The sequence below is a fragment of the Megalobrama amblycephala genome, linkage group LG17 (assembly GCF_018812025.1).
Source record: "Megalobrama amblycephala isolate DHTTF-2021 linkage group LG17, ASM1881202v1, whole genome shotgun sequence".
Classification (NCBI taxonomy): domain Eukaryota; kingdom Metazoa; phylum Chordata; class Actinopteri; order Cypriniformes; family Xenocyprididae; genus Megalobrama; species Megalobrama amblycephala.
The window spans coordinates 21,497,213-21,511,988 of record NC_063060.1 but is presented as its reverse complement, the minus strand read 5'-3'; the positions used below and the strand labels follow the sequence as shown (position 1 = coordinate 21,511,988).

The 14,776-nt window shown below is 39.1% G+C and overlaps 1 protein-coding gene across 1 annotated transcript in view; it reads right to left on the bottom strand.

The window, feature by feature from the left end:
* The window catches only part of helz2b (helicase with zinc finger 2b), a 34,842-nt gene that overhangs the window by 12,735 nt on the left and 7,331 nt on the right, over positions 1–14,776 (bottom strand). The window contains exons 5-14 of the mRNA XM_048164802.1: positions 10,626–11,276; positions 9,369–10,161; positions 8,980–9,055; positions 4,760–8,822; positions 4,517–4,602; positions 3,146–3,283; positions 1,782–1,937; positions 1,554–1,698; positions 1,326–1,436; positions 920–1,112 (exon numbers count right to left, since the gene is read on the bottom strand). Coding sequence (XP_048020759.1) covers positions 920–1,112; positions 1,326–1,436; positions 1,554–1,698; positions 1,782–1,937; positions 3,146–3,283; positions 4,517–4,602; positions 4,760–8,822; positions 8,980–9,055; positions 9,369–10,161; positions 10,626–11,276 — 6,412 coding nt within the window. The remainder of the gene's footprint in view (positions 1–919; positions 1,113–1,325; positions 1,437–1,553; positions 1,699–1,781; positions 1,938–3,145; positions 3,284–4,516; positions 4,603–4,759; positions 8,823–8,979; positions 9,056–9,368; positions 10,162–10,625; positions 11,277–14,776) is intronic.

The following is a 14,776-nucleotide window of genomic DNA, read 5'->3' as shown; positions in this document are numbered from 1 at the left end:
CTGCCTATGCATGCTCAACTCCCAGGCATTTTACACACATTTCATGTGTATCCCCGTCCGTAATGAAGCGCGGACAGGGAGGAGCACACTTTGTAAACTTTTGCTGCTTTTCCGCCATTTATATATATATATATATATTTGTCTTATTTTGTGTTATGAAACTCTTGTCCTTGGACAAAGAGATCAGTGTGTGCAATGTGTGCAGGGACAAACAACAGTAAATAAGACAGACAAGATACAGATAGCGCTTGCTGAAGACAACAGAAGCTGGCGTTTTCTGTTTTTGGTATGCTTTATAGTTTCCTGGTCCGTGACGTCACCCGCCTCTGACGTCACGTCTTCTCATTGGTTGGATACAGAGGTGCTTCATGAACACAAAATGCAGAAGGTTCCCATCACGTCATTGACGTAGCGTCGATAGTTCCCACGAAAGGGAACAAGAAAGATATTCAAGTTCAAGAGAAGAGATTGAGGGGATTCTCCACCCAAAATACCCATCCTGATAACGTCATTTATGTTGGCAAACAGAAAGTATTCATAAATATAGATGCAAGCCATAGTTTTTGGGGCAGAGCAAGTCACGAACAAAGTGACAAGCTAAGCAAGCATGGCAGGGAGCATCAGAACAGTAGAATAAAATGCTTATTATTTTTCAACATCTGGTTTTGCCATCATTTACTCAGGAATATTATTAAAACTAAAAGGAGTTCTTTGTGTCCAGCTTCCTGTGGATTCTTTGTTTAGTATGCTATAAAGAGTGTGTTTTAAGTTTAACTTTCTTCCAAAATCTAGTTTCAGTGCTTTGAAGAATTAGGCTGTGTTAGTGCTTTACAGCAAGTTCCTTAACATTTCTGTTCAATTTATTTCCATTTTATATTGTTTTGACTTGTTTGTTAGATGGGTCAAGAGTCACTCTGACCTTCTCAGGTTTGAAGCTGACCAGTGGGACAAGCGTCTGGGGTTCTGTTGCCATGGCGCACTCATCGATGAGGATCTGTCGTGCACTGAGTGTCTTGGTGAGGTTGGGGGAGGCGGCAGCCGTGCAGGTGCATAGAATAATATCATGCCTTTCCAGTTCATACAAACGTGCAGAATTTAGCAGCTTCTTATATCTGAGAATACACACAATTTAGTGTCATGCAGACATGCATTCACACACAGTTACAAACTTGTAGACACACTCTTAGATACAGAGATGTGTTTTAGATGGATTTAGATGATGATGGCAATTGAAATTAAGCCACCGGTATTTAAAGTTGTTTATGACCATGTAGCATTTTCAAGTGAAAGCAAACAGCATTAATACAACAAAAACATCTACGTACTCTTCTACTTGTTCATCTGTCAGTGAATCAATTCTTTTATCAAAGTCCTTTATTGCTTGAGAATGAGGGTTGTGAGAGTTGTCTCGAATTCTATGATGAAGAGTTATTTTCCTAGAAACAGCAATGTGAAGTTTGAGTTATGTAAAGGTAAAATGTTTTTTTTTTTTTAGCAATAGCATGATGATGAGTGACAATATGTTAAGGCAATTTTTGGTTCATTGGCAGTACCTGAGCTCAGATTTAGACTGCTCTTGGCGCAGTGATTTGTGTGATAACTGGATGTTGCTGCCGGGATAGGGATACTCCTGCATCTCCATCTGTCTGCTGTACACACGTAATGGCTTCAGCTGCTCTCCAAACTTGAGCAGGTATTCTGTACACACAACACAAGCACATAATACATAAGTTTCTTCTTCACACGAATACTAGTTACTTAGAACACAAACATCGGCGTACCTGCAACTACATCCACAGACTTGTTTGAGGGTCCACAGTAAAGAATAACCTCTCTCTTTTCTTTGTCTTTTGGGTCCTTTAGCTTCCTAGGATTCTTAGAGTTCAGATGAGAGAACCAGTACACTATATATGCTCCTACAACTGTCTTTCCTGTTCCTATAAAGGGCAAACATAAAAAAACCATTAAGAAAAAGTCCCATTAAGAAGCATTGAGAAAAAAAAAAGATAAAATCCCTGTGACTGTGATAAACTTAAAGGGTTTAATGAAAATGTTGTCATTAATTACTCACCCTCATGTAGTTCTACAACTGTAAGACCTTCGTTCATCTTCGGAACACAAATTAAGATATTTTTGATAAAATCTGATGGCTTGGAGAGGCCTCTATTTCCAGCAAGATAATTAACACTTTCAGATGCCCAGAAAGGTACTAAAAACATATTTAAAACAGATCATGTGACTGCGTGGTTCAACCTTAATATTATAAAGCAATGAGAATACTTTTTGTGCACCAAAAAAAAAAAATTAATGACTTTTCAACAATATTGATTTCAAAACACTGCTTCATGGAACTTCGAATCTTTTGTTTTGAATCAGTGGTTTGGAGCACCAAAGTCCCATGACTTCAGTAAATGAGGCTTCGTTACATCATAAGTGTTTCGAGATTTCAATAGTTCACGTGACTTTGGCAGTTTGATACGTGATCCAAACCACCAATTCGAAACAAAAGATTTGTAAAGCTTCGAAGCTTCATGATGCAGTGTTTTGAAATCGGCCATCACTAGATATTGTTTAAAAAAAATCTTTATTTTGTTTTTTTTGGTGCACAAAAAGTATTCTCGTCGCTTTATAATATTTAGGTTGAACCACTGTACTCACATTAACTGTTTTAAATATGTTTTTAGTACCTTTCTATCTGAAAGTGTTAATTGTCTTGCTGGAAATAGAGGCCTCACTGAGCCATTGGATTTTATAAAAAAATATCTTAATTTGTGTTTTGAAGATGAATGAAGGTCTTACAGGTATAGAACTACATGAGGGTAATAAATTACATAATTTTCATTTTTTGGTGAACTAACCCTTTAACTGAGTTTGTCTGTAATTTAAGGGCAATTAACACTACACAAACAGATGCCAATCAACACTGACAATCACCATATTACAGTACATCACTTCTCAGATATTCCACAACCCAACAAATGGGGATTGAACATTCAGTCTACAAAAAAAAAAAAAAAAACATTCTGACCAACACCAGCATATGAGGAAACACACTCATCAAACAAAACCTGACAAATGTGTCTGTTGCAGTGTAAATTAGCCTTGAAGGCTAAACAAAAAACTGTATATGCTCAGAATGTTTAACCTGGAGGCCCTTGAATGAGAGTGAATTTGCCATTTAGAGCTCGCTCCAAAGCTTTAAACTGGCTTTCATTCAGTCGAGGCAGACCTGCTGGTGGTTCCTCTCTCATAAGCACAAATGGTAATACAGCTGGTTCAGAGCCTGTGGATTGATAGAGCCGAAACAACCAATGAACTAAAGTACATGTACAGTACATGTTTAACATATAAAGTGCAAATATATCATTTTAAGCTCACATAATGACTTAGGTTCGATGTGGTGTTCAATGAAGAATTAAAAAGAAATCAGAAAATTAAACAAGACACCAACACCCTGTGTAGGTATATTATATAAGTAAATAAAACAAAACAAGTATAAAATTTAAATATTTCTTCTGAAACCAAAATGAAAATGAATATGCTGTAGTTTTCTCTGCAACTGATTTTTGGCAGCAATTCTTTTGCAACACTTTAGGCCCTATTTTAACGATCTAAGGACATGGTCTGAAGCGCATGGTGCATGTGCACTTAAGGTGTGTCTGAATCCACTTTTGGCAGTTTAACGATGGGAAAAAATGGTCAGCACACCAGGAGCATGGTCCAAAGGGGTTATACCTTGTCTCTTAATGAGTCATGGGTGTGTTTTGGGCATTACGTGCAATAAACCAATCAGAGTCTCATCTCCCATTCCCTTTAAAAGCCTGTTGCGCTTGCACCAAAGACTGAATGCTTCTCCAGAAAGGAATCTTTTAATTTTTAAAATTAAAAAATGTTTGTGTGATGCTGCGTGTTCGTGTGTAACAAGCAGAGTGTACGCATGTTGTGCACCCACCTATAGGTGCATATTACTAACACGCTTTTTAAATAACAAAAAATAAATAAATACTGCGCCATTGACTTTAGACCAGGTATTTCTTGGTCAATGGTGCAGTCGTTTTCAGTTGCGTCAAAATAGCAACACGCCAACAATGCGCCTGTGTCTGTTTTCAGACCAGCACACCCATGGGCGAACAGATGGGCGCGAGTGCAATGTGGTGCTGAACATAAAAATGATAACTGCGTCGGGGTGAAACACTTGAGTAATGCCTGGCGTCGCATTGTGCTGGGTGTATGATGGGGCCCTTTGAGCTTTATTTTGGCTATTTTTTTTCCTTTTCTTTGTGATGCATCTTTTGCTTTTATTAAACTATGTTTCAATACACAATAGAAATCACACTTTGCATTTCACTGTGGCACAATGTGCAAAGAACAAAAACGTGTTTAAAAAATGCTGTCAAAAGTTTTTTTTTTCAATGTTTTTTACTTTTGTAATACCTTTCGAAATCACAGAACCACATTTTGTGTATTTAAAAAACATTCTCTCAACATATGACATATTATGAATTTAATTGCATACTTTCTTTCCCAATCCGGTGTCTTAGTGCAATGTTCTTAACGAGACCGTTAGCTGCTGTTAAATTATTCACTGCACTTTCCTTCCGTCTGGATAAATCAAGCAGAAAAAAAAATCACACATCATTGCAACTCATTGTCATGACTTTGCCTCTATGAACTGAACAAAACATATTTATGAACTGATTTATGATGGTGTTAGTTGTAGTGTATTCAAATATAATATGGTTGTGATGTACATGCTTACATGTCTGGAATGAGTTTTGGGATCACCTCCACTGTGAATTTGGCATCCCGCTTGAATTTTGGAATGATCATGGATGTATTTTTTATGCTAAAGTGAATAATTTTGGACTTATTCACACTGATCTCTGGAGGATCTAAACACCGAGTTGTCACACCATGGGCCACCCAAGTAAAGTAGTCTGGATCCAGCTCTGTCTGATTTGCTTGGGTCTCCTTCAAAACTCTCTTTCGGATACAGAGGAAACACTTGGCCAGGTCAAATTCAATTGCCCATTTTTTGACACATTCTACAGGCAGTGAGAAATTTCCAGAGAGTTTGGAATCATCAAAGGATTTCATCCAAGCTATCTGCACATTCTCTATCACTACACAATCACTGTCATCCACAGCAGTCGCAGCAGACTCCATTTCACAGAGGGGCTTCCATATCTGCACATACTCCTCTACATCCTTATAGTGACCTTTGGATCGGTGGTTTGCAAGTTTGGAAAAGCACTTTATAGGTTTATCAGTGTGTTCCACACAGATCTCAAAGTTTGAACTCAGACTCAATAATTGTACAGTTGGCGCCCAGTAGCCCCTATCCTGTTCTGAGGTCAGCTGGACCTGGACAGTGTCTCCAACTTTCAAATAGAGTGTGAAGTCAGTGTAATGATCATCTTCTGACATAAAAGTGTTATCAGGATCCAATCGAGATGTATGCACTTCATTGGTCTCACTGTGATCGTTCACATCTGCTGCCAGTATGAGGGACTGTGCCTCTTCCCATTGTTCGTCTCTCACTGCCTCAACAATGGCGTGCCAGGTGCTTTGCTGTATCTCTGAACAGAATCTCAAGTTCTGCAGTGGGCTCTGTGTCATGCTCAGTGAATATATCCGTTTTTTCCAAGTCAGTTTCACTTGTTTTTTGCAAAATAACGGTTGATCCTCAAGCTGCAAATTTCTGTACTTAACAGGAAGCCTGTCCGGGAAAGTTCCTTTATCAAATGGAAATGATAATTTGAAACTTTCGCTGTCATGTCGAACAAAGGTGACAAAAGCCATTTTGTATGTGCTTTGTTTTTGTAGACTGACTGCCAGATTAAGTGACTCTGCTTTACTCTCATACTGCTGTGCCCTCATTTCTCCTTGTTTACACTTGTCACACAACAGATCAATGTCTGTCTGCGAATACTCAACAGGACGATCGTTGAGAACTGCATGCATGAGCCTCTGAAGAACCACATCTATGTACCGGCGAATGGGTGAGGATGAATGTGTGTATGAGTCCAGATTCAACGAATAGTGCCCAAGTAAAGCGTCTTTGCATGACCGAGAACGAATGAAAAAAGCTTTTTGGATACTGGCCTTTAACTGAACAACTGCTGGAACCAACTGTGGATGAATGTCATCTGTAGAAATGAGGTCAGCCATTTTGTAAAAGTCACATTTCGAAGCTGCTGATTCAATCTTTTTCCACACAGATGTCAGAATGGTGAAACTGCCATTGTTCTGCCCACTTTTTGAATCCAGATGATTATCCAGTGCTTGTAGGGACTCACATTCCTCCTTGTTTTTCTTCAGTTTACACACCAGTTCAGGCGAAGCTGTCACTAAGGTGTTCGGAAACAGGGTTTCTTGATCAATCAGCTGTTCACAAGCTCTTTTAAACATCAACTTCAGCTCCTCCATCATTAAACTGCACTTGCTGTCTTCTGATGATCCAAGATCAGCAGGATTGGAAGAGTCCACTTGTCCAGAGAGTCTTTGTTTCCTGTGATAAAGTGCAAAACGACAAGCCACAAGGATGCAGCCTTCTATTGAATCAGTCTTCATCTCTTTTTCACCTGGCTGGTTGATGATGCTGTCAGTCTCACTGTAGGACAATGCCCTGTTTGACTTTATGCAGGAAAGCACCAAGTTTTGCCCTACTAGTTTGCCGTTGGTCTTTTCCACTTTCAATATTAAAGAGATGGCACGACGCTTTTTGCCTGGCATAAGACTCCACATGTCTGATTGTGCACCCAAGCTAAAAAAATCTGCTTTGTGTACTCCAATTTCAAAATGATATTCAGAGTGACTGACAGAAATGGCATCTTGTAAATGGCTTGATAAAGTGCTGAGGTTATCATCAGGGTTAGGATTATTGTCAGAGTGGTCATCACTAGAACCTGGAGAATAAACAGTGAAGGTGATTGTGTTATTCAGGTCCTCTCGATTTTTGTTGATATGAAATGTCAGGTGTGACGATAAAGGAATGAGTTCCATATGTTGATCACTGATCATTTGTAATCGTTCTGCATCAGGATGAGCCTGACACCTCAGAGGAGTGCAGAGTTTAGTGTTTGTGTGCTCTGTCAGAAATTTTGACACTTCGTGGTTAAACATTATGTTTAACTCTTCAATCATTAGATTTGCTTCTCTCTCCCCTGGCATCCGCTGTTTATCAGGTTGGGCATAGTTCCAGTCTTCTTTAAGTCGTGCTTTGCGTTGGCTTCTGGCAAAACGGTAAGCCACCCTGACACAGTCCTCCAAAGTATCAAATCTCAGCTCATCATTGCACTGACTTATTATATCCTCAGCCTTCTTGTAGGTTAGCTTCTTTTTAGAATTGACCAGAGAGAGATCAAAGGTCTTTCTTGTGATAATCCCTGATTGCTTTTCCACTTTAACAATTAATGAAATGGCTTTACGATCTTCGCCTGGGAGAAGACTCCAAAAGGTGGTGGCCAGATGTTTTGGGAACATGAATGAAGGTTCTTTTCCTGGGCCATAAAAAGTTGCTCCCATCTCTTTTGCAAAGCTATCAAGTGAGCTGTCCTTAGACACGAAACTAGCCACATCTGCAACATGAACCCCTATTTCAAAGCAGCTTCCTAGATCTTTAACACTAATGGCATCATCCAAATCTCCAGCCATGGGTGGATCAACAGTGAAGGTTTGTAAATCTCTGAAGTCTCTTCTTTTCTTGTCATCAATTCCATCAGTTTTCATCTCTGAAATTGCATCCTTTTGCATCAGAGGAGGAGACATTAGTTTGAACTCTGATTTTAAAATATTAAGTCCCTCCTCTAAAGATGTCCCAACTGGTAGAATATCTGTAACTTTGCCTAGCGGAAAGGAACAGTGTGCTTTCCAGTCCAAAATCTGAACAACAAATACATAGTTTTGTTTTGTTTGTTCATCCACACGAAAATTTCTTGTTATTGTCCAATTGCCATTGACAAACTTGTATATTGGAATACAATTGCGAGTCTCTTTCTTTACCAAGATACGTATTTTGGTAGTGTTGCGGTTGAGGGGTATCATAATTTTTGGCACCAAATATTTGTCAGTGTCTTGTGTTCGTCTGTAGTAATTTTCAGCCTCTAATATACACACAAATTCAGAGGATGTTGGTGGTCTGTTTGTACAACCTAAAACTCTCCCAGTAAGATGGTCAGCATCATGTTGTCTGGTCTCAACCACAACTTCATCACCAGGGAAAGACATGCCAATGTTTTTCTTCCCTTCAATATGAATTTGTACAGATGGGTTGTCGTAAGGTATTACATAAGCTGATTGGTATCCTTTCATCACCAATTCCCCATGCCTATAGATAGCAGGCTGTTTCCTGACCAACTCCAAGAGGTTTTCCTTTTCAGAGGAAGAGAATAAAGGCCTCCTTTGTTCATTCTCTTCATCTGAGTCCTGTTCATCACTTTCATAGTCTTCCATCTCTTTCAGTATAGTATCAGTTTCAGCCTGGGAAAGTACATCATTCTCAGCCATTTCTACCTTTTCTGTCTTCTGAAATTTTGAAATTTCCAATACTTCCTGTTGTAGAACATCGGTGGTGAAATTATCTGGTATGGTGCTGCCCTTCCTGATGCAACGCTCTATGTAGAACCTCCAGATTTTTGAACACTTTCCAAAACAACAAAGAGCACCAGCATCTCCAACTACAACCACCATTGATTGGGCTCTGGTCAAAGCAGTGTTTAGTGCTCGAATGTCATCAAAAAACTCGGGGCAGCTTGACTCTGATTGAAGAAGTCTGTCTCTTGTCTGAACTGTTGTTATGATGATGGCCCTGAACTGCTTCCCTACGGACACAGAATTTTTATGGGTATAGGTTGTAATTTAAATATAGTAATAAACATTTTTAAAATGGATATACATATTGACACAAATTGTAAATGAAATAAAATGTGAGATTTTTTTTCTTCTCCAGTAGACAATGATGTTCTGACCCCCCAGTACCTTGAATGTTTGCTAAATTCTGAACAGACACTCCATAAACCCCTTTCTGACGGAGATGAATTCTGATTAGCTCAACCTGAAGAATCAAAAGAGAAAGCAGGTAAAATGGATGGAACAGAATTGTGGTTTGTATTTTTGTGACTTTAGTATCACTTCTGATATGTGAATATCACATTTGTGATGGTATTGTAATTTGAGCACTATACCACTACATTATCGTTATTTGGAAAATAACTTTTTTCAAATGCTTCAATAATATTAAATGTTTATATTTATCATTCATAGAGCAAATCACCATACCATACTTGTATGGTATAGCATTACAAATTTTTAGTCATAACACATTTGTCATATGTCAGAGTGATAAATGCTTTGTATCACTAAAGTACCTGTCGGCCTTCACTAAGAACACAGATCTGTGTTGGCTCTCTATCACCCCATTCCATTGGCCAGTCAGTCAGAAGCCTTTGCACCATGTTTACCACACTGTTGGCCTCAGCAAGATTGAACCAGGACATGGAGGTGGAATTCAGATGGCATTCTCCTCTGACATGCTGAAAGATCAGGGGGTGTAGCCTCGGGTGGGGTGGGACATCCCCTTTGGCCTTGATGCCATCACTCACATAGAAGTAAGTGGATACAAAGTCCACTATTTCTGTGGTGGAACGGTAGTTCTCATTAAAGATGACTCTGCTTTTCTTGGCAATATTGCTGCTCTCGTCCTGGTAGTAGTGGAAGAGACGATTGAGCAGGGTGTGTTCTGATCGTTTGTCATCGGTTACAGAGAAAAGTTTTGGAGCCATCTGCATGTGGTCCCCTGCTAAAACCACTCGAGTGTGTTTGTCTGCTAATCCCAGAGCCATGAGTGCTTCAGCCTCCAGCATCTGAGATGCTTCATCAATCAGGATATGACTAAAGAAACCTTCAGGAAGCTTTAACTCACGGAGATGCCGTGCCATCGATGTGGTGGTTATAATGATGCGGTGTGACTCTAGATCAGAACGTGCTGGGAGGATAAAGGACTGTCTATCTGGAGAGCAGAGACAGTATTTCAGAGTGATGTCATCAGTTGCCTTGATGGAGGCACCACCTCTGTTTGCCTTTATCCTGAGTAGTTTGAGGTTTGGGTGTCCATTTGTAATGTATGGGTGGAAGTGTTCTCTGACATATAAATCTGCAGAGCTATAAGGAACAAAACTTAAAATTAGACTTCTTAAATGGACAGGAGCTTATATATTCACTGAATGCAGATTTACTTCCTATCTGTTCTTTTTCTTGTTTTAAATAACTGGTATTGATAATATTGCATTTTATGGACATGTAAGTAACTTTATTACACCATTCTTCCGAATAATGAGTTCTGATTGATGAGTTTTATGGTCAAATATTTTTGTATAATGACCACTAAATAATTTTTGTATGTCTAGTATTACTTTTCAGTTTCTTTATTCTCACATAATAAAAATTATGTAAAATTAACATTTTATTTTAAAACAAATATATAATAACTCAAACTTTAATGTCTTATAAGTATATACTACAAAAAACAAACAAACTTTGTTTGATGCATGATCCTGATCCCTCTGTAGGGTTTATTTTGTGCTAATGACTGGCTGAAAAGGTATTATCCTTTATTTATAACATACCTGTTAGTATATGTACAGATGAGCACTTTGTTTTGAGAACGAAGGGCCAGTGTTTTGGCTGCTGAGGCGAGACAGAGTGTCTTCCCGGTGCCAAATGGCCCGTATATCAGCAACGGTGGAGCCACTTTGTTTTCCTCGCACTTGCCAAGGATGAAGTTCAAGGCAATTTGCTGTTTGTTGTTCAATTCAGGCTGTATGGTTATGTTCACAGGGACACAACAGTTACTGAGGTCAGGTAAAACGTTGTGCAAGTCTGGTAGGTAATCAATAGCCTGGTGCATCTGACAGAACGACAGTCTGTTCAGCTGAAACTGAACCTCCATTTCACACCTGGTTTCTTTCCTCAGCTGTAGCTCAGACACACACTTTGCAGACAGCTGAAGACCGATGTGACCCTCGCCGGCAGCCTGTTTGAGCACCAATGCCTCATACACTTGGTTTCTGTGCTCTACTGACACACTGGCTTTTGCTGGTATGCAATCCACCAAAGCCATCTGCACCCCTCGTTTAAGCATCACCCCTTCAGGAGAGTCTGGTGTGAGCGAGCAAAACACCTTCAGAGTGGCAAAGAGTTTCCCTGGTGCAGCAAAAATCCGTAATATGCCATCACTCAGCTGGTCAGTGAGAGACACACTGCCACAAACATTTAATCTGCAAGTTTGGAGGGGAGGTGGGGGGGAGAAAACGTGAGCAACTGTACATATATATATAAAAGCAGCATCCTCAATACTGATAAATAAAAAAAAAAAAAAAACTCTAATATTGACCAAAACACAATATGCTACAGAAATATGGTGTATTGTATCATTAAACTATTTATACTTTCATGTGGTTTGAAACTTGGGTGAATATTGAACAGTTAATGGAAGGATTATTTGTTCAGATGTCAGATGTCTGACTAGTATGCCAAATTTTACTATCTTTTACCATATAGTAATCTGGCAAGCCATACATATCTATGTAAAAAAAATGTCAGAAAAGAATTACAATAATGGTGTAATGCAGGGGTTGGCAAATAAGTTTGGCATCAGAAAAATTTTCGCCACTAGTTGGCGGGCCAGAACATAGTCAAAGGATAATTGATGAAAAAAAAAAATCCATCTAGAATTGCCTGTGATGGACTGTTTCAGTGTCTTTTGTAACTAGTAGTGAGCTGTTACTCAGTGTTAAATCCTGTAGTAGGACAGTCATTAACAAAAAGAAACGTTTGTGTGGCGGTGTCCGGATTTTACACTAAATAAATTAATAAAGCAGAGTAGTGACCTGGCAAGTATCTTCATTCATCAACTTGCAACACAGACCGCCTTGCTAAAACACACATATGTGGGAGATGCGGAATGGATAAAAATAACTCAAAAATAAAAGAGGACTTGAATAAGCCCATTAATGGCATGTTTGAGTCATGCTCTTAACGAACTATGTTTTATTTCCTCGGTTCATATTGTAAATAATAAATGTCTATCATTTTAATTTGCTTGTTGTTACACAGTGGAGCCTAACTTATTGTAAAAAATTATTTGACATAGCCTGCTTTTACACTCAGAATTATTCCTTGGCATTCTCACGTACTAAACTGCATTTTTTTTTATTGTTTGCGTGCTAGAGGTACGCTATTACGTCATGTGCAGAGTGATGTTAACATTTAAGCTAGCTGGTGAGAGAAAATGGCACTATCAAAGGAAAGTTGACAGCGAAAATAGGGCATATGTGCATTCATCCTACCTGGTTTTGTGAATGCAAAGCCGGTGTGTCTTATTTGCAACGAAGAACCAGCCGCTATCAAAATAATCTGGCTGCGGGCGTGGGCCAGATATTATTGCTGGCGGGCCAGTTTTGGCCCGCAGGCCGCTTATTGCTGTAGCGTGAAGGGCACTTAATTGAAATTTTGTAGGTGGCGCTATCGAGTCATTTTGCCACCCCTAATTCAGGAACCCAAATAAAACATCTGACGCGTGTGCAAAGACGCATGTGCACTTCTGACTTGCACACTTTCGTGAGTTTTCGAGCATGTTTAGGCCCTCAAAAAAACGGAGCGCTATGAATCTTTTGTATCGAATCATGATTCAGATCGCTTGTTAAACCGCCAAACTGCTGAAATCACATGACTTTGGCGCTCCGAACCGCTGATTCGACACGCTGATTCATAACGCTCCGAAGCTTCACGAAGCAGTGCTTTGAAATCGGCCATCACTATAGTCGTTATTTTTTTGGCGCACCCAAAATATTCTCGTCGTTTTATAATATTAATATTGAACCACTGTACTCATATGAACTGCTTTAAAAATGTTTTTAGTACCTTTATGGATCTTGAGAGAGGAAATGTCATTGCTGGCTATGCAGGCCTCACTGAGCCATCGGATTTCAACTAAAATATCGTAATTTGTGTTCTGAGGTTACCGAAACGGTCACCTGAGGATAATATTGGTTTAACTTTTGTGTGTGTGTGTGTGTGTGTGTGCGTGCGGGTGTGGGCCAGATATTATTGCTGGCGGGCCAGTGGCCCGCAGGTCGCTTATTGCTGACCACTGGTGTAATGTAATAGTGGCTAGACAATATGTCTGCCTTAATCTCTTAATTATTTAACAAACAGTAGCTAGTGTCCTGTTTTGTGGTGTAATGTTTTGGCTGTTCAAAATAGTGACACTAGTACTGACACTGAGACAAATCAAATGAATGAGAGTATTCATAATACAGTCCACCTATTCACTGTGAACCTTAACACCAACCCATTCATCCAATATGTTCATCTTTTACTACTACACTGTCTTAGTTATGCATAACAACAGCACTTGTTAATTTTTGAAACTGCCCTGCCCAAGTTTCATCCATTCACTGAAACCACAATTAACTTGTTAGAAAAGAATGCCTTTAATCTTTGCATTCAGTTTGCTTTCAGTGACATTTATATTCAATTCAGTGATTATACCTGCCTATCAGACTATGATAACATGGAATGCCTCTGATCCCAGTATGAGTTCAAATTCCAGAGTTAGAGGCATGTGATGAGAAGTAAGTAACAATAAAATACACTATTTTAGTAGTAGAAATTCTATTCAAGGAGTAAAATCACTGATTCATTTATTTATGTGGTAAAACGCTGTTGCCATGTGACCCACACTAAGCCAAAGTCTGTGACTCATCTGTTTGCAAACCATAAGAACCTAGGGACAGAGAAACTTATCTGCTAGGGAAAATATGTCTGATAGGTGTGGCTGATAAAATGACATTAGATAAATTATACTCCCTTAATGATGGTGTGGCCTGTAGACATAAAAAAAAGGTTGGACTTGGACTTAGATCAGCACTTAATACTGTTTACAATTACATATTGGATCTCTATAACCATATTAGTGGCACTTTCCTTACATTAAAGAACCAATCATTATAACAGAATCCACATGTTCAGTGTGAACTCCAACCCAAACCTGTTTATCCACTTTTCCATGAATTTTATCTATGTATTACATAAAGATACTTTGACTTTATGGCAACGTTGCACACATTTCATGAGAACAGCTATTGGCTTGAATTTGAGATCTGCCTTATTTTTAATGCAAGAGAGGTGCGGCCATTTTTACTTTGTGCAAGATAGTGATTGTGATAGCATTGCTATGATCGAATCGATCCATGATGAACTCTAACTGAATCTATGAAAAACTATGTGACAGATGACTATTATGTGATGGTTGACCAATGAAATCAGCAGTGGTGTGTGGTTTGCACTTAACTGGTTTGGGGGGGGGAATTCACACATTCATATAAATACAGTAAATATGAAAATTTACACCATATATGGTATTATATACCATATATGCTATGGTATATTTGTCTGGCTATCACCAGACCAAGCTCAGTTTAAAATTGAACATTGGTCTGGGGAGTCTGTATGTATTTTCTACTGCACAAGAGGCGTGATCAACGAGCATTATTCATGCAATTGGATAGTCCTTCAACCAATCAGATCAACGATCCGGGTGATGTACTTTGCAGAGCGACGCGAAAACTCCAGACAGGTTTAGTTTGTAGCATTGATCAGCGGTTTGCAGAAGCAGCAATGGCATCGAGCGATTTTTGCAGGTTGTGAAAAAAAACAGGAAAGTGAGTGGTATTTACACCCACGCGAGCGATTTGTTTGCTAAACTAAAGAAGTC